This window comes from Zalophus californianus, chromosome 17 (assembly GCF_009762305.2).
Source record: "Zalophus californianus isolate mZalCal1 chromosome 17, mZalCal1.pri.v2, whole genome shotgun sequence".
Classification (NCBI taxonomy): Eukaryota; Metazoa; Chordata; class Mammalia; order Carnivora; family Otariidae; genus Zalophus; species Zalophus californianus.
In genome coordinates this window covers 7396185-7420518 of record NC_045611.1, presented here as the reverse complement: position 1 = coordinate 7420518, position 24334 = coordinate 7396185, and the positions used below count along the sequence as shown (strand labels likewise).

Below are 24334 nucleotides of genomic sequence, written 5' to 3'. Positions count from 1 at the left end.
TGCATTTACCAGCATTATCCTGACATTAAAATTTGACTAAATTGGTACACACACAAAAAGAAACCAAAGACCAACCACATTTCTGAATATTAATGCTAAAATTCTAAACACACATAGCAACTGGCCAAACTTTGCAAAATATTAAAATTTAAAAAAGCACTGGCACCAAGGGTGTTTCTTTCAAAATACGGAAAGTTAGCCTCAAGAAATTGCAATTACTAAATTACAGCAAGTTTATGATAGAAAGATTATATGATCACCTCAGTAAGCATGAAAAAATCACCTAATAAAGTATAACACCCCTTCATTGTTAAAAAGAAAACAGTTAACGAGGTATAGGAACTTTAATTAACAGCAAACATACTATCTACCTTTTATCAACAGGCACTGCCTTAATTAATGGTGAAACAAAGGGTAGTTTTATTAAATCAGAAGGAAGAAACAAGACACAAATCCTAACTATTGAACCATTATATAGTGCTTTCTGAAAATTCTGGCTAACAAAGTAAGAGTAGAAAAATACATAAAGGGTCTGTCTAACAGAAAGAACAGGTTAAGAGGGGCGCCTGGGTGGCTGAGTTGGGTAAGCATCTGCCTTCGGCTGAGGTTGTGATCTGGGGATCACGGGACGGAGCCGTCAGGCTCCCTGCTCAATGGGGAGTCTGCTTCTCCCTCTCCCTCTGCTCCTCCCCCCCAACCTCGCTCATGCTTGCTCTCTCTCTCTCAAATAAATGAATAAAATCTTAAAAAAAAAAAGAACAGGTAAGATAATTTGGGGATTATGTGACCAGAATTCCAGGAAGAACTGAATGAAATATATTAGATTGATAAGAATTCAGAAGGTAAATAGTTAAAAACAAATATCCTAAAAAATTATGCTTCTAATATATAAACAATAATAAATTATATATAAAACCCTATTCACAAAAGCAACAACAATTTCAACTACCTAATAATACATTTAGGATCTGTATCAAGAAAACTAGAAAGCTTTGCTAAAAAAAGAGGTTTAATAAATGGAGAGAAATTGGTTCTTAAACGAGAAGACTCAAACTCACAAAGATGACAACTCTCCCCAAAGTGATCCATAAATCTAGTGCAATTAAAGGAAGAAGCTCATCTGGATTTTATTTGGGAACTTTATCAATTGAAATTATCAAAAACATTTTGAGAAAAGAATAATGAAAGTGGACTCCTATTACCAAACAATAAAATGGTTTCTAAATGCACAATAACTAAAACTGTATGCAAGAGAATGCCTGTAAATATATTCCTATTTACTTACTATCTGCAATAATTTCATAAAAGATAAACCTGGCATTTCAAATCAGAGGGAGAACAATGAATTGTCCCATAAATAGTGTTGAAACAACAGATTAGGGGCGCCTGGGTGGCTCAGTCATTAAGCATCTGCCTTCGGCTCAGGTCATGGTCCCAGGGTCCTGGGATCGAGCCCTGCCATCGGGCTCCCTGCTCAGTGGAGAGCCTGCTTCTCCCTCTCCCACTCCCCCTGCTTGTGTTCCCTCTCTCTCTGTGTCTCTCTCTGTCAAAGAAATAAAATCTTTAAAAAACAAACAAACAAACAAACAACAGATTAGCCATGGCATTGACCATATCCCTACTTCACGCCACACAGCAAAATAAGTTAGTGTACAAAAAGTATCTCATAAAAGAAACAGAAGGGACTACAGATCAACGGCTACATGCTTCAGCACAAGGAAGACCTTTTCCCTACTTCAAGGAAGGAAAGGAGGAAGTAAAGAAGGAAGGACGGAAGTTGGAAGGATAGAGACAAGAAGGAATCTTAAATACATACATATTTCATCTAGTAGGAGCATTTAAGTTACTCTCCTTATAAAAAAAAAAAATCACAACAGGCAAAAATAACAACTAACCAGAAAGAAAAAAAAATATTTTTGGTTAATGTATGTTATAGACAATGATTAAATTGTTTTTAAATCTTTATAAATCAAGAAGAAATGAAAAACACCTCTCAAATTGCATTTTTTAACAATAATACCAGTAATGCTAAGAGCCCACTAAAATAAACATGCCCAGTTACTGCTGGAAATATCTTTTCTGGATGGCAAGCACGTCCTTTCTGGAGAGCAACTGGCAGTATTAGCAGAAGTCTTTATAAAAGGCATACTCACTGAACTTCCCCATCTAGGAATTTATCATAAGGAAGTATCAGCAACAAATACAAAGATTTTGACTTAAAATACTGAAAATTTAAAAACAAAGCATGTGTAGAATCTAATAGACTACAAGGTAACCAATTACATGGTATAGCATACTGATATTATGTTATAGGATACTACTAAATAAAAGAAATACATTGTCTAAAAGAGTTGCATAATGCTTTGTAGAGTATGGCCATAATTTTATATTTTGTAGTTATCATATATTGGATATATGATAAGGAATTTTGATATTTCTTATGTAAGTAGAAAAAATCAGAAGGCTATCCATCTATGTTAACAGTAGACTGCTAAATAAAAGAATTGTGAGCTATTTTTTCTTTTTTGCTTTTTCTATTTTTTTAAAGATTTTATTTTATTTATTTGAGAGAGAGAACACAAGAGGGGATAAGGTCAGAGGGAGAAGCAGACTCCCCGCTGAGCAGGGAGCATGATGCGGGACTCAATCCCGAGACTCCGGGAACATGACCTGAGTCAAAGGCAGTCGCTTAACCAATTGAGCCACCCAGGCACCCTGCTTTTTCTATTTTTTAAAACTTTTTGACAGTGAGTACGTATTTGCTTTATAATCTTATTTTTTAATGTATTAAAAAAACATATAACGAGGAGAAGGAACGGAGTTAAGATAGTTGAGAAAAAGACTATATGTCTTTACTGTAGCTGATTTCAAACCTCCAGACCCAAACTTATTATAATCCAAGGACCTGAAAATCTTCCAAAGAAAGTTGTAGAAGTATGACTGGCAATTTTTTTTAATACTGAAAAATAAGAATTGCATGCATAAAAGAAACACATACCCTGATTTTCCTGTTCTACAAACTTCTAACTTAAGAGCTTTCTGTGAATTCTTGGTAAAAATCCTAAAACTGTTTTGTTTTGTTTTTTTTTGAAGTCAGTTGTAGATAGGTCTACATTTAAGTACAGCAATGATCTAGCAACACCAACATGGAACCACAACAAGCAGGAATATTTTCTGGTTCCTTTTGTTCTCAATGCATTAAGAACCTACCCATGCCTGGGATTCTGTGCCAAGCACAGTACCTGACAAGCTAGGGCAGCAGTGCCCCCAAGTAACAAAAGGAGAGATTTTGGAAGGGAAACCATGGGCATTTTATAATTTAACAAGAGAGAAGTAGTGGTCCTCCCAGAAGACCTAGTTTAAATCTTGGTTCTACCATCTGGTAGCTGTGAGTCTCAGTTTCTGAATCATTAATGGGGATAATGAAACTAGTACCCCATCCCATAAGAAGTACTAAAGGAGATAATGCCAAGAATTTAGACAGTGTCTGGCATATAGTAAAAACTCACTGAATGCCACTATTACTGTTTTTACTCTTAAGATCATTTTATGCAAGCATCACAGGAAGGTGCACTTCAATAACCTCTTTATGCATCAGCCAGGATCAGAGATTAGATTTCTTCAAAAGACATGCCGATTCATGACGTCAAGCAAATGGGATTACACGAGCTTCCCCGAAATACCATAATATCATAGACATGGTCATACAAGAGCGGAAGGGTCGGGGGTAATAAAACAGAAATGCCTCATGATATCAAAGGCTTTGCCATCTCTTCCATGTGTGATAACCGAGGCAAGAAAACAATCTATGACTTCCTACATAGTACCAAAATACACATCAATTCAGAGAGAAAATTAGCTCTATCATTTGAAGAAGGTCCATATGTGTTTGCATCCCCAAGGCAGCCACTGTGTGGTTCTCTTCCTCTTCCTAGTAACTACAAGACCCTTACCAAAGTCTGTTTCACAGATCTCCAGGTGTACCATAGTCTTCAGAGTGAATGTGGTTTTAGGTGGCAACACGGACAAGCAAGTACAGCAACATAAACATCAAGACACTAAAATCTTATCCATTCACCTTTTAACCAGTAGAAGTTCACAAATAAGTTTGGGATTCCAGGAAAAGTTTAGACATCAAGTGTTTCCCATAATGTCAAGGCCTGTGGTATCAGCTGGTGAAGTGGGTCCTGACCCCATTCTTCATCAACAAGAGAATTAAACAAGACTCAAGGCTGTGTTGAGCCTCGCTGGCCTCCCTTACTAAGCCTTGCATAAGAAAGCAATAATGACGTCAAGATTTTCAAGGCAACTCTCCGGAAGAGTCCAGCAAAATACTGTCTGTCTCATGTGTGATACACTCAGATTTTAGTGAAGGCAAATAGCCAGTTTTAGCTAGGTTTTCTCCTTCAATAGAGTAAAAGAGGTCCTCGCTTTTGATCCCTTCTCGGAGATGTTGGTGAAAGACTAAGCAGATGACTTAAAAACTTCCCCCCAACCCCAAGACTTAGCAATCCTTTGACTACAAGACTGCATTAGCTTTACTGATAATACAAAGCCAAACACTGTCCATGAGTTTTGCTTATAAGAAACCAAAGTCCACTGATCAACTGATCAATGAAAGACATAGAAAAAAGACTTGAGAGTTATATGCCCTTAGGAAAACTGAAAGACCGACAGTCCAAACTTCATGCAAAACAGACTGTCAAGATCAGTGTCAATTTTTACGTAAATGGAAGTTCTGAATATATTCATTCCTTCATTACAGATTGCTTTTTGCGTCCTGCACTGGGCTGGGTGCTAAAGCTGGAACAAGACAGAGAGAATACCTGCCCTCCCCCCAAAAAAACTTACAACCTGGTAGGAGACTTAGAAAATAAGATGATAAATTACAACATACTGAAGTGAGTACTATAATGAGGGAAGAATGGGGTCCTCCAGGAGCCCAAAGAAAACCCTTGATGAGCCAGGGAAGGTTTGCCAAGAGTAATATCTAAACTGAGACAGAAAGGATGAGCAGGGTTTAAGGAAGCAAAAAGGTGGCAGGGTTGGTAACAGAGAGTGCCCCAGTCATTTGGAAAGGTACAAATAAAAGAGAGTGTGTGGAACATTCCGGGAACCAAGAGCAAATCTCTGGACAGCATACAGCGGTAAGCAGAGAACCAGCAGGAGGTGAGATATGGCAACCCTGGTATTTTAGAGAGTTCCTCACGAGTACAGTATGGAGAAAAACTGGACTAGATGCACAGGTATCAGCTGAGAGGTTCTGGAGTGACCCAAGTTGTGGGAGTTGCCTCCTGAATTCAAGTGGGGAGAGAGAATATGAAGGGAAAAGGTCAGATTTGGGAAATACGCAGGATGCTGATCCAACAGAACATACATGGTGTCTGGGCAGCACAAAGGAGGCCGTATTTCTAGCTGTGGGACTGATGGACAGAGGTACTACTGAGGCCAGGAACTCAGAAGGAGAAGAAGTGAGATTTACATAGGAGCTCCACTTTGGATATTCTGAGTGTAAAGAGTCCGCGTGGAGTAAGAGGGGTAGCCCTGGAGTTGAGAGGGAAAACCCAGGCAAGTGTCAGAGACTTGGAAATCATCCATCCAGTCACTCATCACAATGAGAGAGAAGAACCTTGGGTCAAAACTCTAAGAATCTCCAAAGTTTAAGAAACAGGCAGCAGAAAGTGAGGATACAGAGGCAACTCAGGAGTGGGAGAATCAGTCAAGGAAAATGTTTCAAGAGTAAGGGATGGAGACCCAGCAGAAATGACAGCATGTGAACTACTTCCCTGCATGCAATGCTGTGCTACATGCCAAATGGAAAAACAAAGGAGTCACAAGCACAATCCTAACACATGGCCGGTCTGTCAGTACTCAAGACCCAGGCTGCCCCAAGGAGCTGGCAAGTGACAAATGATGTCTTCAAGCGAGGCACCAAAAACCTAAAATACAAGCAAGGTGACAGATGTGTATGCTGGAGGACTCAGAGCAGGACTCACCAATCAGTGAAATCAGCTCACCAATCAAAATGGCAAGAATGGATGGTGCAGTGGATCATATGTACTACACTCAGGTTCCCTTGTCAGGGTCTATGTGCCCATCCCCTCAGCTTCTGGGAATATCTCTGCCGCAGAAGGTTCAAAGATGTGGCCCTCGAAGGGAACTGCCCTGCCCAAGAATACACTCCCCACCTCTCCCCACCCCACTGTGGGACAGCCTGCTAGCAGTGACTGGATGATATAGGCAGATGAGGACCCAGTTCCCTGCCCTCAATGTAGGACATTTCTGAAGTGCTATCCCAGATCCAGAGCCTTCCATAGCATCAGGTGAGACCTCAGTTGTGACCTCACTGCAGGTCAGCTTCTCCATCTGTCCCACCTTGCCTTCCTCACTTCCTTACACATGTTTCTCCAGAGAGCCTTCAGTATACCCTCTAGATAGAACTCTCCATTTCCTCCAAATTAAAACCTCAATGAGATACCACCTCACACCAGTCAGAATGGCTAAAATTAAGAAGTCAGGAAATGACAGATGTTGGCGGGGATGCGGAGAAAGGGGAACCCTCCTACACTGTCGGTGGGAATGCAAGCTGGTGCAGCCACTCTGGAAAACAGTATGGAGGTTCCTCACGCAGTTGAAAATAGAGCTACCGTACGATCCAGCAATTGCACTACTGGGTATTTACCCCAAAGATACAAATGTAGGGATCCGAAGGGGTACGTGCACCCCGATGTTTATAGCAGCAATGTCCACAATAGCCAAACTGTGGAAAGAGCCAAGATGTCCATCGACAGATGGATGGATAAAGAAGATGTGGTATATACACAATGGAATATTATGCAGCCATCAAAAGGAATGAGATCTTGCCATTTGCAACGACGTGGATGGAACTGGAGGGTGTTACGCTGAGTGAAATAAGTCAGTCAGAGAAAGACATGTATCATATGAGCTCACTGATATGAGGAATTCTTAATCTAGGAAACAAACTGAGGGTTGCTGGAGTGGTGGGGGGTGGGAGGGATGGGGTGGCTGGGTGATAGACATTGGGGAGGGTATGTGCTATGGTGAGCGCTGTGAATTGTGCAGGACTGTTGAATCACAGATCTGTACTTCTGAAACAAATAATGTCACATATGTTAAGAAAAAAGAAAAAGAAGAAGATAGCAGGAGGGGAAGAATGAAGGGGAGTAAGTTGGAGGGGGAGACGAACCATGAGAGACGATGGACTCTGAAAAACAAACTGAGGGTTCTAGAGGGGAGGAGGGTGGGGGGATGGGTTAGCCTGGTGATGGGTATTGAGGAGGGCACGTTCTGCGTGGAGCACTGGGTGTTATGCACAAACAATGACTCATGGAACACTACATCAAAAACTAATGATGTAATGTATGGTGATTAACATAATAAATAAATATAAATAAATAAATAAATAAAAATAAAAGCAAAAAATAGCAAAAAAAAGAATTCTCCATTTCCGAGTTTGGGTCCAGGCAGCTCAACCTAAAATGGATGGTGTATATCAAACTAGACCAAGTCACTAAGGCTAGAGCAGAGCTATGAGGCAGAACTGCAAGGGGCAGAGGCAGCTGTGAAGCACAGTTTTGTGTGTGTTGGTGTGAAAGGGGCTCTGTCACATGCCAGATTCAGAGAACGGTCACTCTCAATCCAGTCATCACTCATCATGAGGGACAATGCCTTAAATGTTTGAACTTGCTTTAAGGGACTTTCATTACCTAATAAATTTATACAAGATCTGGTGGAAGGCAAAATGGAATCTTGAATGTCAAGGACAATCTGAAGGAATCATCTTAGAGTAAAACCCTACAGGAAGTAGTAAAGGAAGCTCACTCACGAGAAAGGCAAGGTGGCCTAAGAGAAGAGGTTTCAAACATTTTCACTCACTCATTCAACAAATATTTAATGAAAAGCTACCATGTACCCAGTAGAGGGTCACGAGTTAGGAATGCCATCATGACTAATACAGACATGGTCCTGCCCTCGTAGAGTTTAGGGCCTTGCAGAAAATGCTGGAACTTAGCTATGGAACCCTTTTCCTAATCAAAAATGGTTCTGGGAAACCTAACACATAAACTCAAATACGTGCAATAATTTCTTAGTGTAGATGTCTTTTATAAGTTTAACTTACGCCACTTTTTTAGCACTGAGCTAATTCATGAGAGCAATAATGCCTATTTTGATTAATAATGAAATTTTTCAGTGAGGTCCAAGACTGTTAGCTGTCTTCCTGCTACAGCCTCAACAATTTATTTCTGCATTTGGTTTGCTTGTAAATAAGAAAACAATCTTTAATTTGCTAAGAAAAGTGGTTGTAATTGGTATCAGGTTTGGCTTGCTTTGTTTTTATGATCTTGTATTGTAATCTCAGGGTATTCTGCATTCTAACAGATCCTGAAGTCTGAAAGAAGAAACGAAGGAAATGTTTGTTTTGTGGCTGACCCTCTAACACATAACAACTACTGATATTCCTTCTCTCAAATTAAAAAAGGGCAGAATGACCTAGAACTCTCAATAAACCACCCACACTCTCTTTTACATAATATAAGGAGGCAAAGCATTAGATGGTCAGTTATCACACAATGATTATTACACCATGTCTAGAACATTCACTAACCACCATCATCTGAACCTTGAGTAGTTTTTAATTAAGTGGGGTGCACTGTGCTGTAAAGCATATTTGCCTATATAATTGTACGTGAGGAGCTATAAACAGGTCCGAATTTTTTTAAGAACATTGCAGACCTACAACGTTGCTAAAACAGTGCATTTCCCAGAAGTTCAAATATATGTCCAGAGATGGCAAGAAAAGCTCTATTCTGAGGTCTACTCACAAAAAATAGTTGACCTGGCTGTTCCTTTTAATGTACTGAACACTCCAATGTGTTAAAAGTGTGGTATATAACCATATGTGGGTGTTAGGCCTTTGTCACATTCTGAACAACAGCTTAGAAGACATTTGTGGCTGCAGCCTCAGCATCTGGTATGGTTCTAGGCACAACATTGACAAATAATAAATCCTTGATTGATGGATTATTAAACAAATGACTATTTTTTTAAAGAAAATTCAAACCCAGACTTTGTATAAGTTCCATGGCTTGTTAGTAAGGCCCGCTGAAACGTAATTTTTAAAACACTGGACTAGAAGACAAGGAAATGAAAATCAGAGAGGAAAACTCCCTGGTCAAGAAACTGAGAATAGGGTGGTGGCCCCTTGGTCGGGAAATTCCTAGCATGGCAGTGTGTGCCATGCTCAGGAGCAAGCCCTGTGGGCCAGAACACTAAGGCCTGGCAGGGTTCCTGAAGCTCTTCACACATGCAGACAAACAAGATGATGACACTCCCTACTAAGTGAGGTTTATTTGAAGAAGTAACAGGCACAATCGCACAATCAGAGGGAGAGATTTCAAAAACAGAAGAGATCTCCCTGTACAGCACAGGCCATCCAGGTTCAAAAAACCTAAAGGACACATCTAGGAGCATGCTGTTTTCAAGTGGTAGAGGGTGGACCAGAAACCTGGCTGTAACGGTCAGGATTCAGTCAAGGAAGCAGAACCACTAGGATATATACATTAAGAGATAGACTGTAAGGAATTCGCTTATGTGGGGGGTGAAGGGGGGGTGGCTAGGCCAGTCCAAAGTCCACAGCGCAGGTCATTAGGGAGAGCAAGCTGGAACTCTTCCCAACAGCACCTGCTATCCACAGGTGGAATTTTTTCTTCTTCAGGTAAGCCTCAGTTCTGACTGAATCAGGCCCACCAAGATTATCTAGACTATCTCCCTTAAATTCAACTGATTATGGACTTTAATCACATCTACAAAACAGCCTCACAACAAGACCTACATTGGCGTTTGACAGAACAGCTAAGTTGACACCTAAAACACTCTCATGCCCTTTTATCTATAGCCCCATGGTGATTTGTCCACCATCCCTCTCCTCCCAGAAAAATGCTGGTATGACAAACCCTTAATGAAGAAGTTTATCTCCTTGTCCTCAATTTAGCAAGATCTTTTCCTTGACCAAGATCTTTAGAGACGTTCTGTATCACCACATTATATATGTTCTACTTTTTTCTCCAGCTAAAATTACTGAAGATGCCAGACCCCACTGTCATAGGTCAGCAGGAGAGGGGTTTGTAGGGTTTACGGAAAATCCCTTCTTCACAAATGCAAGTCCCACAACCCGCTGTCTACATGACAGTTGTTATCAAGTCATCCAAAGTAGCAGAGCCATGTGCAGAACCAAGGGAATGGAGATGGCTGATCCATTCTCCCACTTCGCCCCTGGATATCACATTCACTCTCTCTACACAATCACGCCCAAGATTCTTAAAAGTGCTGCCCACAGATGATGTCTCTGCATCCACATTCCCCACACCCCCTTGCTCATCATCATACTGCAATCAGGCCCTCCCTTACCCACCAACACACTATGGAACAGATGCTCCCTAAGGTTACCAATGACTTCCTGGTTATTAAATCCAAAGGACACTGTAGACTACACCTTCTTTCTTGAAATACTGTTTCCCACGCCTTCCATAACAGCAGAGCCTCTTGTTTTTCCTTCTGTCTTCCTATTCCTTAGAAATCTGATATCACTTCTTTCTTTTCTTCCATCCTTTAAATGTCTGCTTTCTCCATTATTCCATCACTGGACCCTCCTCATGTTTACACCTGGTCCTTCAGCTTTAATTATGATCTATACACTAATGATTCCCAATCGCCCGTGCCAGGTGCTCCTTCTGAGCTTCAGGCTCACATGGCTACTGCTGTGGACCTCTATACCCGGATGTTCTACAAACACTCTGAACTCACTGTCCTTTCCACCACCCCACTGCTTTCAATTAATTCTTCTTCCTGGGCTCTCCATCTCCATGACTGGCTCCACTAGCCACCTAATGGACCAAAACAAAAATCAACTCCTCAACTCCTGCCTTTATCCTGCCTATTATCCCTCAACTCCTGCCCTTCTCTCAATTTGAGGGGATGAGGGGTGGGTACAGCTCATTTTCTTACACTCCTCCATGGCCAGCACCTCTCCTAAGAAGCCTTCCACTCCCCCCAAGGCTGGATTCCCCCCCATCATCCCAGAGAACCCCATCTTCCCCTGTATTAACACTTTTCCCATTGCACTATAAACTGCATATTTTTTTTTTTTAGATTTTATTTATTTATTTGAGAGACAGTGAAAGTGAGAGAGATCACTGTGGGAGAGGGAGAAGCAGTCCCACAGTCCCAATGTGGGACTCGATCCCAGGACCCTGGGATCATGACCTGAGCTGAAGGCAGATGTTTAACCAACTGAGCCACCCAGGTGCCCAAACTGCATATTTTCTTAACTATATCTCTACTAGACTATGGACTTATGGAAAATACAATCTCATCTTTTCCCTAGTGACTGGCATATATTTGGGTTCTAGTAATATATAATGAACAAATCAAAGATGGTGCTATGAATTCAGCCATATCTATACCTTTCTTCACCATCCAAGAGACACAGAAAGACCTGTAACTTTGGAATCTAAATGTGTGTCTCTAATACTTAAGATCTTAGATAATTACCATGTCTGAACCATTCCTTAGCAATTGGTCAGATTGCAAGGAACTGTATAAACCCCTTTCAAGGACAGTTTAAGCCCCTGAAGAAATGATCTTCGCAATGAAGAATAAGTTGACATAAAAGTCTATCTGAAAATAAGCTGATATCTACCCACAGGGGATAATTTAAAATAACTTTCAAAAGACAGGAGAATCATAGTTCCATTCAACACTCACCAGGTGCCTACTACGTGCCAAGGAATCAATCCAACTCAACCAATATATTCTCTTTGAAGATATCTGTTTCTTCAAATACTGGTACAGAGAAGATATATCACTGAGCGTCTACTCGGCTACTACACGTTTGACAGGAATTACCTCGGGTATAACTGGCAAATAGGGAAATGATGTCAGTATAACAAGTAAGTTGTATTGATTCTTATGTTGTTTCCTAGCTTGTTAATATTCTGAAGCAATCTAGCAATGCACACTCACAAAGAAACAGAAAGACTTAATGATACATGAAGACCTTGGAACAAAGCTGAAAATGCACTCCGGTGCCTTCCTTTAACACGAGTGGTAGCAGATTATGGCTTCCAGAACCACTATGCTTTCCACTAGGTTAACCTGCCTGGTGAAGTTGCAAGTTGCAGATGAAGAAGCTATGAAAACATTTCTCCCAATAAAGAAGAATGAAGAGGCCTATGCCCTAGGCCAGATGTAATTTTGATGAAAATGGTGTCTATTAGAAACAAATGCCCCCTGCGATCTACAGAGAGGAGGCATGAGCCCAAAATTCCCTCTTACAAAATTCCGTAAGTTTTCAACAGTCTGCCTCAATCCCATTTTTCCCATTAACCCATATTTTCCCATATTTTTAGAGTGGGATTTTGCAGAATACAAAGGCAGGATGCCCACGTTCATCATTGTAGCAGAGTCGATTTTTAACGAAAGTAAACTTCTTTCAACAAAACTAAAATTACCCTATTATTATTGTTATTTATCTTATTGGGAATGAAAGGAAGGCAGTATTTTCATACGCACACACACAAACATACACATAATCACACACACATATATATATTAGAGATGGATGGATGCATGCATGTTTGTCATTCCTCCCCCAAAAAAAGACATATGGCACATTTCATTCTTTTAAGAAAGAACTCTGGGGTGTATAAGTAAACTGTTGACAAACACACAAGGAACTATCCCTGTCAAGTCCATCTTAGCTACAGATTTTGACTGTAGCTGACAGATTTAGACTGACTTTGTCTACAGATATACAGCATTCTCTTTGAACAATTTTGCCAAAGAAGGAGAGAGAGACCTCCTCCACAATTGTCAGCTCATCACAAGGGAGAGGGGTGTTAAACACCACCCAACAGTCACATGGAAAGCCACATGGTTGAAGCTTAGTTGCATTCAATCCTTCTAATGAGTAACAGTCTGAGTCTCTGGAAAGGGACTCAGCCACACTTCCTTCCAGAGAGAACTGAGAACCACCCAGACACATGGTGTTACCACCACTGAGTGATCACAAGCTGGGGAGGAAAAGAGTACAGAAGGTAAACACTCAATACAAGGATAACAAAGGCCAGCCAGCGAACTTTATAAACCCTTAATTCGGTCTTCTGTTCCCTGATTCTGTCAATGAGTATTTGAACGTGCAAGGAGCTAGGGACACAGAGAGGGACTAGACAAGAGAACTGGGCTCCTTATTCTCTGATTATGTCTTCCTGATACCCAAACATCTTAGTGAATGATCGGCTATATTCCTGGGGTTGCCAACGCTAAGGCTTGCGGGAGCCACGTAAGTAATGTAAGGATGGGTACGTGGTAATAGGGAGCAATTGAGACAAGGACGAAATAGAGACGACAAGTACCATCTAAAGATACTCAAATCCATTCTTCTTCTCTACCATGGAAGGCAAAGCAAAATACACAGAGAGCCCAGACCTGCTCACAGACTGCCACTTTATGACACTTATATCTAGCAGAATGTAGACCAGAGCATCTGAATGAGAATTTCATTTGGTATCCAGATGCCTGACTCTAAGATCAGCCAATATTTAAGATGACCTTTCTGTAAGTGATGACTATAATACACCACAAGAGGATAAGAACTCTTCTATAGGGGAAACAAAGAACCACCTTATCAAGATCCAAAATTTTGGAAAGGGAGCTTGATTCTGTATTTCCTCATTGTGACTGAAGAGTGCCATTACAGAAAGTTTTTACTTTCTGACATTTTCTAAATCATATCTATTCCTTAAAAAAAAAAAAAAGCTATCTGAGGAAGGTTTACTCTTTACAGTTATCTAAAGCACCAATGGGAATATGAAGAATCTCTATAACCCAAATCGTATCTTCACTATAAAGGGTCAAGGATAGTGTCAGTAGACACACAGGTAAAATACACCAATTACAAATATCATTGTTCTTAGCCCACTTCAAGGTATGGTTTCTTGGTTAGAGGTTATAAGAAGCCATCTTTATATACTTGAATATAATATTTAATCAATGTAATACCATAATTAAGAGTAAGATCAGTTTTCTTCTTTTTTGTCTTTCAAGGTCAATATACTAGACATTCCAAGATCTGTCCTTAAATCAACATCCTATTTTTTACACACATAATTTTACAGTTAGAAATATATATGCTAATGTACATTTCTCAGCACTTAATTGTTTTTAAAGCTAAATTTGGACAACAAATTAAATTCTTCAGTATACGTTATATAATGTAGACACAGCCCATAAAAATGTTAACATTGGTTATAGTCTCATAATGCAAGTTAGCTCTTTTAGTAATGACGATGCAAATAATCAGCTATGGGAAAACTATTTTACATCTAGTACAATTACCTACTATCACATAAGTAATTATTATTATTGTCCTGTTTATCGAACTCTAGTAAGAACTCTTGAGGTGCTAAGATAGTTCCATGGCCAGTGTGAAAATTCCCCTTAACATACTAAGATTACCAATGTTAAGGAGGATAGTTTCAGGTGAACATTAAAAAAGAAATTATCCCCAGAAGGTTCATAAGTTCCAAACTTCAAAGGCAGAAATACTGACAGCTCCTGATACAGCCTTTTAATACCTTCACAATGCACCCAGGCAACGTGAGCAGCTCTAGGTTGACTCAGTATCAACGGGCAGAAAAATCCACACTGCTCAGGAGATGAGTTTTGCCCCTGAAGAATGTCTACTCTTGACCAATGTCCTAACAGTGCTGGTTATACTTGGAAAAGCTCAATCAGACCTCCCATTTTACTGTGCTTCAACTTTTGGTTTCAGACATTGTCCGCCATCTTGAAACAGACCTAAGTGCTTGCATGACACATTGGCCATGATCTGTCAAAGTTCTTCATCAGATTTCTACCGAACTTCACCTTCCTTATTAGCATAAGGATGAGGAAGGCAGTAGGGTTGAGGTCAATTTGCAGCATTCTTTCAAGCAGTGCTAAGATCACACCTATCTGTCCTATCTGAGCCCACTGGTTAGTAGTGTCCATGACTGGGCCTCACCAAGTCCAGCATCATTTGAAAGACCGCAGTCACACAGGACGCCAAGACGCTAACTTGCCTGTTTTCCATTCTTCTCTCACCACAGCCAGCAAATCTATCATCTGAAAAGCTTCAGCCGCCCAGAGGGCCCACAGGAAAAACCTCAGGGTAGGTGAATCACCCCTACAGTCTCTTGTGGGTGAATCACCCCTGCAGTTTCTAACCTATTAGGATAATTCCACCCCTTCAGGGTGCTCATCTCAATTTAGTCAGGAGCCTTGAGAAGCAGGACTAGTGTTCGCGGACTTATTTATTTAGGGAGAGCAGGTCCAGGCCGAGCGCTGATACTGGTTTCTTGGAGGATCAGTGGGCCTTCTGGTTGAAGATGGCTGGTCTCTTAGCTTCCGTACTCTGACCCTCACCTTGGGGCCAACACCGTTTTGGAGGCATTCGTCCCAAGGAGTGGGGCTTGTTTCTCGTTTTGTCCACTTGTCGGGAACCCAAAAGCTGGAACAGTTGTGTCCAGAGTTAGCTACAACCTAGCTCCGGGAGGCCAAGGCTATTCCTCCATTGTTTCACAGATGCCAGACTAACATCTTCCTTGACCACTTTTAAGACGCTTTCAAAGTCTCCGAGGCTGGCCGCTACCTGGGTGGACCTGGGTGGACCTGGAGACAGGTATCCATTGAGGGTGACGCAGAGTGTCGGGAGCAGGGCTGACATCCCAGGTCCTCCAGCAACATGTTACCACCCACCTCCGACTTCCATGTTCTCCTCCCTTCCACACCGGGCCCTCTGCAGCGCCCCCTTTCGCCCCCAGCGAGCACGACACCCGCAAGGACCGCCCCCCCGCCCCGGCCTGGAGGGCTTCCGAGCCGGTGGCGGGGGCAGCAGGTGGGGGGAGGGAGGCGGCGGCCCGGTGGCCCCGGGGATCGGTTTGGCGGGTGTCTCCCGAACCCCAACCCGAATGCCCTCCTCGCAGTCTCCCTCCATCCCCCCCCCGGACCCCGCCTCGCCGGGGCTGGGCTCCGCTCCCACGCCCGCCCCCCTCCTCTCCCGCGCCCCCGGCCCAGCCCGGGCCGCGCACCCCCCGCCCCGCACCCTCGCCGGTCGCCGCGCGGCCCCCCGCGTTCCCGGCACGTCCGGCGCCGACTTTTACCTGTACTTTCTGCACTCGAGGCGGCTCGTCGGGCGAGAAACACCTCCCCGGGACCGCTACCTCCCCCGCCCCGGCTCCGCCCGGCTTCCTCCTTCCCCTCCAAGGCCGCAAAGTAGATGGAGTAAGAGAGTGTGTGTGCGAGAGAAAGAGAAAGAGGGAGCGGGCGCGGGCGCCGCGGGAGGGCGGGCGGGCGGGAGGCGCGCCCGGCCCCCGCCGCCCTCCGGCCGCCGCCGCCGCCGCCGCGGGCTCGGCAACTCCGGCTCGCGCCCGGCCCCGGCCCCGGCCCGGTCCCGGCCGCCCGCCGCCCGCCGCTGCCCGCCGCCCGCGGGCCGGGGCCGGCCGCGCCCCCGCGTCCCCGTACCTCGTAAAGGTCCCCAGAAGCCATGCCAGGCTGCGGAACTTGGCTCGCCGGGTGTGCGCGTCTGCTCGCTCGCGCCCTCCGTGCGTGTGCGCGAGGGGGCCAGTGTGCGCGTGTGTGTGTGCGCGTGTGTGTGTGAGTGTGTGTGTGGTGTGTTGAGTAAACTGTGTTTTTGCAGAATGACAGGCTTGGGGGCTGCCTATGCGCAGAATCAGAGCGGGCGGCGGCGGGGCTGGCGTAACCGGCAGCGGCGGCGGCGGCGGCGGCGGCGGCACGAGCGCGGGCAGCAGCGACGGCCGCGCAGCGCGCCCGGGAGGCACCGACGAGGCCCGAGCGCTGCGGCCCCCGCGACCCGGCGACCCGGCGGCGGTGGCTGCAGCGGGCAACGGCTCGCCCCGGCGCCGCCTGCAGGAAGCCGCCCCGCGCCCGCCGCCGGCCCGGACGCTGCTGCCACTGGGCGAGTCCCCGCCCCCCGGGAGCCCGGCCCGGCCCCCGGGGAGGGGGGGCGGGGGCGGCTGCCCGGCCGCGCCCCGGGGGACCGGTCCTGGAGCCGTGGAGCGCTCGGGCCCGCCCCGCCGCCCCGGGCCGGCTCCGGAGGCGGCGGCGGGGCCCCCCCGGGGTGGCGGGCCAGGTGCCCGCCGGGCGCACCCGGCCCGGGGCAGCGAAGGGGCGGCCGGGGAGGCAGGTAGAAAGCTGCCGTGGCAGGTCCCAGGGAAGGGGCCCCAGCTGGGCTCAGCCAGCCCGGGGCCTCGCCTCTTCCACCCCCTACCCCCACCCAACCCAGGGAGGGAGTGGGCGCTGTACTAGGAGACCTGGCCCCTCGGGGCTGCGCAGCCCCTCCCTGGCTGCATAGCCCCTCCCTCCAGTCTGGTTTGTAAGACGTGGAGGCCCCGGGGAGGAGGAAAGACGTGGCCCAAGCAGAGGCCCCAACACGGCACCCCATTAAACCCTGGAAAGTCTTTAGATCCAGGTATGGCCTCCCATCAACAGCTGCCCTCCGTCCCCCATTCATTCGCTCATCCACTACTCAAACATTTTCCACAGCCTACCCAACTACACAGTGTCCCTAGATAGGCATAACGGACCCTGCCCTCGAGGGGCTTTGAATCCAAGAAGAGAGACTAGCCACAGGCATGTGAACAGGATTCAGTCGTTTAACAAAAAGGAGTTCCCACTACGTGCCAAACTCCAGAGCTCAAAGAACTGGAGAGGCACTCTCAAATACAAACTCCTTAAAGTCTCTCCCTACCAAGATCCTGGATTAATGTTCACCCTTCTGTTTAAAGGCTTCTCTCTATAAGTGATAACGGTTAATTCAGAATCTGGAAAGACAGGCTGTTCTGAACTTGGAAGGAAGGTCTTTCTCATCCCATCACCAAAAATGCCCAGTTGGTCATTTTCTCCCGATGAGAAGTGGACATAACTCACATCCTTCCTCCTTCATTTCCTATTTGTGAGACTTTAGACAAGTCACTTTACTCATCTCTAAATTGGGAATGGTGATAAACACCTAAAATGAAGTGAGAATTAAATAGAGATCTATGTGTATATATATGATGTGGCCTATAGCAGTGGAACCCAATAAAGGTTATTTGTTTCTGAATCAGGACCCTGAACTGCCCTTGTGGAAAGAGAGATGGTGGAGGAGAGTGTATGACAAAGAGAAAGGGTTTCATCTAGAGGCTGTCAAACGTTTAAAAGTCACCAAATTTTTTAATAAAAAAAAAATTGCTTAGAATCTGAACCACAGAGTTTTCAGGTCTGGCTCATTCCAGGACACACGAGTTTGCATATGCTGTTCCCTCTGTCTAGAATGTCCTTCCACATGGAATCCATCTGGAAAACTCTTCTTCTTCCCACAGGGGCTTGTTTATCTTTGTATCACAAGCATCTATCACTATTCCTGGCAGAGAGTGAGTACACAATGAATGTTTGTCAGGCTATGCCAATACAACAGATTTTATACCAATTTCTAGTTAAAATCCCATATTAAAACAATGAGGGGGGAAGGGTGAGTGTGTAGAAATAAACTGTATTTGGTTTAAAAACTGAAGAAATTGTTATAGCAGTCCTCTCCCCTTTTCGTACTATTTTCCCAATGGTTATGGTTTTAAATAACAACATTAATGATAAACAGTATTCAATCTGTAGGTCACAAAACAAATCTTAATGATCCTTAATTTGTACTTGGGAATAAATGCGCCATCATAGCATGAGGATGTAATTTGGAAGTAGAAGACAAGAAAGAAACTTGGTTTGGAAATAATCTGCTCAGACAAATTTGAATATATAATCAGTAGTTTTATAAAAACACCAAAAACTTGACTTGTACTGGCCAAATTCTCTTTGGGAGTGTGAGCACACTTTGAAAAAACCTTGTCTAGACAAAAATTGTTAACAGAGTTCACAGAAGAGGATATTCACTGTGGATTGGCATGCTCAGGGAATATCTTACGGAGGAGGTAAATTGAAATGTATCTTGAAGACTTAATGGAAAGGAAGGACAGTATTTTATTTAGGGAAAGAGGTAAGAGTAAATGGTAGGTGGTGCTGCAATGGGAGGGGTGCTGGAAGACGAGAAGACTGATCCATCGAGGTCATAGGACATTGGATAGCAAATGTGGATCAGTTCATGGAGAGTCTTGAATGGTTTGCAATGTAACAAGTCAGCAGTGAAAAACTGGAGAAGACTTTTAAATCATCAAGAGCATGTATCAATCAAAAGTGTGCTTTAGAAAACAAATTCTAGAAGAAATAGGAGAAATGGACTTCAGGGGTTGAGGTTAGAGATAGGGAGACCAATTGCAGGGGTCCATAGAGGTAGCAGTGGAAATGAAAAAGAAAAACTGGATTTTGCAAGGAAGAACCCCACCAGCCACCAACGTTCATTATGGTCACTCCATTTACTTCCATAAAGCATTTGATCCAAATCAACAAGACTTGATGACTAACAGGATGTGTGTGTGTGTGTGTGTGTGTGTGTGTGTGTGTGTGTGTTGAGAGTTGGGGGAGGGGTGAGCAACTAAGGAAAGAAAGGATACAGAGATGACTAAGGTTTTAAACTGAGTGACTGAACTACCCATCCGTCATAACATTGTTCTATTTTGAGCTTGCCTCCAGACCATCACTGGCTTCCAGAAAATCCAGATGCTTCCTGAAGGATGAAGGGAAGGTTCTTTATCCTCTGTGGGAAGGGTGACCCAACCAATGCACAGTTCTGTTCCAGATTCTTCAAATGACATAGAACCATTGTTGCTTATGGAGAATGGGAGATACCTATCATATTCCAAAAACTAGGATAGACTCTTCGTACTAGTCATAACTTAAGGGCAAGTGATAAAACTCAACTCAAACTGATTTAAAACAAAGAATTTGTTGACTCACATAGATTAGAAAAGGATGGAATTGCTCTCAGGGTTGGCTGGATTCAAGCTCTCAAAGGACATATAAAATATAATATAATATATAATATAATACAAATCGCATGGAAAGGCTCTGCTTGGCTGATTGTAGATCATATGCTCTTATTGTGGCCCAATTACTGTAGTCAATCACTGAGAGTCCTCTATGATTGGCCACCTTAAGTCACATACCCACGTATGGGGCAAGAAGAGTACAATATTTGGCAGCTTTACCAGAATTACATGATTGGAAGTGGGAATGAGCAGAAGCCCAAAGGAATGGGAAAAGGCGTACTGGTGAGAGAGATATCCACTATATGGTGGAACAAACCTGGGGCAGAATGAGGACTTAGAAGCAAGGGCAGTGGCTGCTTAGAACATGACTTTGTGATGGAGCAAGACCAGCCAGTTTAATAGCCAAGAACAGATTGTATTCACTATCCTGACAGTGGATTAGAATGTGGCAATTACTTGAGACATGAGCTTGACCTCCTACATAGTATAGTGGTTGAACCTGTAGACTATAGAAGCAGAATGCCTGGATTCCAATTCTTGCATCATAACTACTAGCTATATGCTGTGAGCTTCTTGACTTAACCATGCCGTCCTTCCATTTACAAATGTATTTGTTATTTTTGGCCACACAATCAACTATCCCCAAAACTTAGTGGCTTAAAACAAAAGTTACTTCTTCTCTCATAGTATCTCTGTGTTGGAGATTTAGGAGCAGCTTAGCTGGGTGGTTCTGACTTAATAGTCTCTTATGGGATTGCAGTCAAAATGTTGGCTAGGATGGCAGTTATTTGAAGGTTTCACTGAGTCTGAAGGTTCTACCTCCAAGATGGTGCCCACACATGGCTGATTGGCAGGAGGCTTCAGCTCCTAGCCATGCAGATCTCTTCATAGGTTTGCCTGAGTGACCTCATGCCATTCTCATCTAGTCCCCCAAAATAGAGCAAAACTGTGGGGGGTGGGAGGATGGGTTAGCCTGGGTGATGGGTATTAAAGAGGGCACGTTCTGCATGGAGCACTGGGTGTTATACGCAAAAATTGAATCATGGAACAATACATCAAAAACTAATGATGTAATGTGTGGTGATTAACATAACAATAAAAATTTTAAAAAATAGAGCAAAACTGTCAAAGCTTCAGCTCTTTCTAGAATAGAGTCCCCAATTAATCTGATGTGTTGGTCCATGCTAAAGCTATTTGATGCAGAGGCAATTTACAACACGTCAGACTGTGTGACTGGGGATGTCAGGCCCATGCCTTTTGCGTCAAAGATGAGAAAACTAAGACCTAGGTTGGGTGATCCAAGAGAAAGAACAAGGAGGAAGTCACAACAGCTTTGACCATCTAATCTTAGAAACCAAGCATTGTCACTTCAACCAACTTCTATTCTTTAGAACTGAGCCACTAAGCCTAGCCCCCCCGCCAAGAGGAGGCAAATTAGCTCCCACCTTTTAAAGGGAGGGCTATCAAAAAATTTGTGGACATATTTTAAACTACCACACCACATCTGTAAATTGAGGTGATAAATACCCCGTAGAGTTGTTTTAGGAATTAGATAAGATAATCCATACAAAGCATCTGTCACTGTAATAAGGGCTGAATAATGGTATTTGTTATAATTACTATTAAAACTACTAAAACCAGCTTCAAACTTGATATGTATCACTAATATCCTTGAATGTTCAGGATTCCTATAGAAAGCCATTAAATCAAATAAAACCTTCAAAATGAATATTTTTCTCAAGCCATACAAAAACTCTTGTTATTAATTAAACTTTATTTTTAGCATTAATTTAAAAATACTTTGCTTTAGTAATAATAATAATAATTGAAGTAAAGTCATACTTATTCAGTACAACATGCTAGGTATTATTCTCACTGAACACAACAAATAAAGCCTTGCCCTCACGAAGTTTACAGTATAGTGGAGGAAAGGGACAAGAAAACAAAATGCATATATAGTATCATATCAGGTATTGATAACAAGTATGAAGAAAAATGAAGCTAGGTAAAAAGACAGCGCGAAAGTGAGTTGGGTGTATACTAGGGGCCAGGAGGGGAAATTGGTTTAGATAAGGTGGGTAGGCAAGACCTCACTAAGGCAGTGACATTTGAGCTAAAACCTGAACAAAATGAGAGAACAAATCAAATCAGAGGGCAGAGAATGTCAGCGGGAGAAAACAGCAACGGCAAAGCCCTGAGGTTGAAGAACTTGGTATGAGTTCTTCATAGAACTGGTGAAGCTGAGGGAGCATAGGAAGAGGAAGTCATAGAGCTAACCAACGTCCAGGTATATGTTGGGACTTGTAGGTAGGCAAAGAATTTGGATTCCACTCTAAGTGATACGAGATGAAAGGTCAGTGGGGAAGCTTTAAACAAGAGAATGACATGATTGGATTGGCTCCTGGGTAGAGAATGGAATGGAGAGGGACAAGAGGGATGCTGGACGCCATTACAGAAATCCAGGTAAAAGATCCTAGTGTTGTGGCCTAAGAAGGACTGCATCAAGATGAAGGGGAGTGATTGGGACTGGGGGAACACAGGAAGATATGTGTAGAAGCAGAAGAACACTAAATTTTTGGTCTGAGAGTCTGGAAGGAGGGAGGTTCCATTTACTGAGCGGGGGGAATGAGGGATGATGTATTTTGTAGGTGGCATAAATGCTGGGTGGAGGGAAATCGATGGTTCAGTTCTAGGACATGCTAATTTTAAGACGTGTATGCAAGTAAAGATAGAGGGGTATTCAAGAGGTGAGTAAAGAACTGGGACTGGACATGTGGCAGGAGTGATCAGCATACCAATGGCAAGCAAAGGGACTAGTGATGGTCACTGGTGGAGTGGGCACAGACCTGAAAGAGAAGAGGGCCTAGAGACATTTGGCATTTAGAGGTCAGGAAGAAGAAGGTGAGGAGCCAGCAAAGGAGTCTGAGAATGGGAGGCTTGAAATAGGAGGAACCAAGAAAGCATTGTGTCCAAAATCCAAGTGAGAGACAGGACTGATCATTAAATATCACTGGGAAGGATTTGGCAAGATGGAAATCTCTGGTGACCCTGACAGGACTAGTTGTATTGGAGCAGTGAAGTTGAAACCTAGACCAAAGTGAGTTAAAGAGAATTTGGGCAGAGAGGAAGTGCAGATGGTGAGCACAGGTGACTCATTCAAGGCCTTTTGCTATAAAGAGCAGAGAAGTGGGTCAGTAGATGGAGGGGAGCCCTGCATGTGGGAAGGGTTTTTAATATAGATAATATGACAGCATGTCTGTGCCACGATAGGAATGACACACTAAAGAGGAGGAAATGGTCATGCAACAGAGAGAAGAGAGAACTGCAGGAACAGAGTTTTTGAAAAGGCCAGTGGGAAGGGGATGCAGACAGCCAAAGTGGAGGGGTTGGATTTGGGAGTCCATCTGTACTGGGTTGAATAGGGTCCCCCTAAAATTCCTGTTCCCCTGGAACCCGCGAATGTGACCTTACTTGTAGATGTAGTTAGTTAAGATGAGATCATACAGGATAAAGTTTGTCCCTAATCCAATAACTGGTGGACACATCAGAAGAATGCCATGTGACAATGAGAACAGAGATGGGAGCAATGTGTCTATAGCTAAGGAATGCCAAGGATTGCCAGCAACCATCAGAAACTGGGAAGAAAGAATTCTTCCCCAAAGCCATTAGAGGGAGTGTGGCCTTGCCAACACCTTGATTTCAGACTTCTAGCCTCCAGAACTGTGAGAGAACACATTTTTGTCATTTTTAGCCACCAAGTTTATAGTAAGTTAGTATGGAAGCCACAGGAAACTAATACACCGTCCACTGGAAGAACAAGGAAGGCCAAGAACACAGCTGCAGATGAAGTTGTTGTCAGATTTGGACCTCATTTCTATTATTTCTCTATTCTCCATGAGATAAGCCATGAAATCGCCAGATGAAAGTGAGGAGAAAGGAAAGTATCAGATAGGAGAATGTGATTTGCCTGGAACAACACTGCTTTAGTCTGTTGTCTCCCAAATCTATTAATAGGACCCCTTTTTACTCCCAAGGGTACCCGGATTTAGACAATAAATGTATGGTTTTTTAGTGTTTGATGTTTGAGGACAGATTTGAAAATATGAGAAGTCAAGTCAGAGAGAAGAGTGGAGTGACTGGGAAAATACAGTGGCAATCCTGGGAGGTAATGAAGGCCCACTGGATATTTGTATTTGTAAGTTAATCAGACCAGTAAGCATGGTAGTGATTTCTCCAGTCACATTCAGTTGTTCAGGGGCAAGTTGGGTGTTGGGTTTAACCAAGGCTGGAATTAGTGGGATTAGCCATGTGTGTTCAATGGAAGGAGAGAGGGGAAAGGG

The 24334-nt window shown here is 43.6% G+C and overlaps 1 protein-coding gene across 1 annotated transcript in view; it reads right to left on the bottom strand.

Moving 5' to 3' along the window:
* CDYL2 (chromodomain Y like 2) overlaps positions 1–16883 on the bottom strand; it is a 153985-nt gene extending 137102 nt beyond the window's left edge. Inside the window, exon 1 of the mRNA XM_027618671.2 lies at positions 16582–16883. Coding sequence (XP_027474472.1) covers positions 16582–16605 — 24 coding nt within the window. The 5' untranslated portion in view covers positions 16606–16883. The remainder of the gene's footprint in view (positions 1–16581) is intronic.
* Between the last annotated feature and the right edge of the window lie 7451 nt (positions 16884–24334).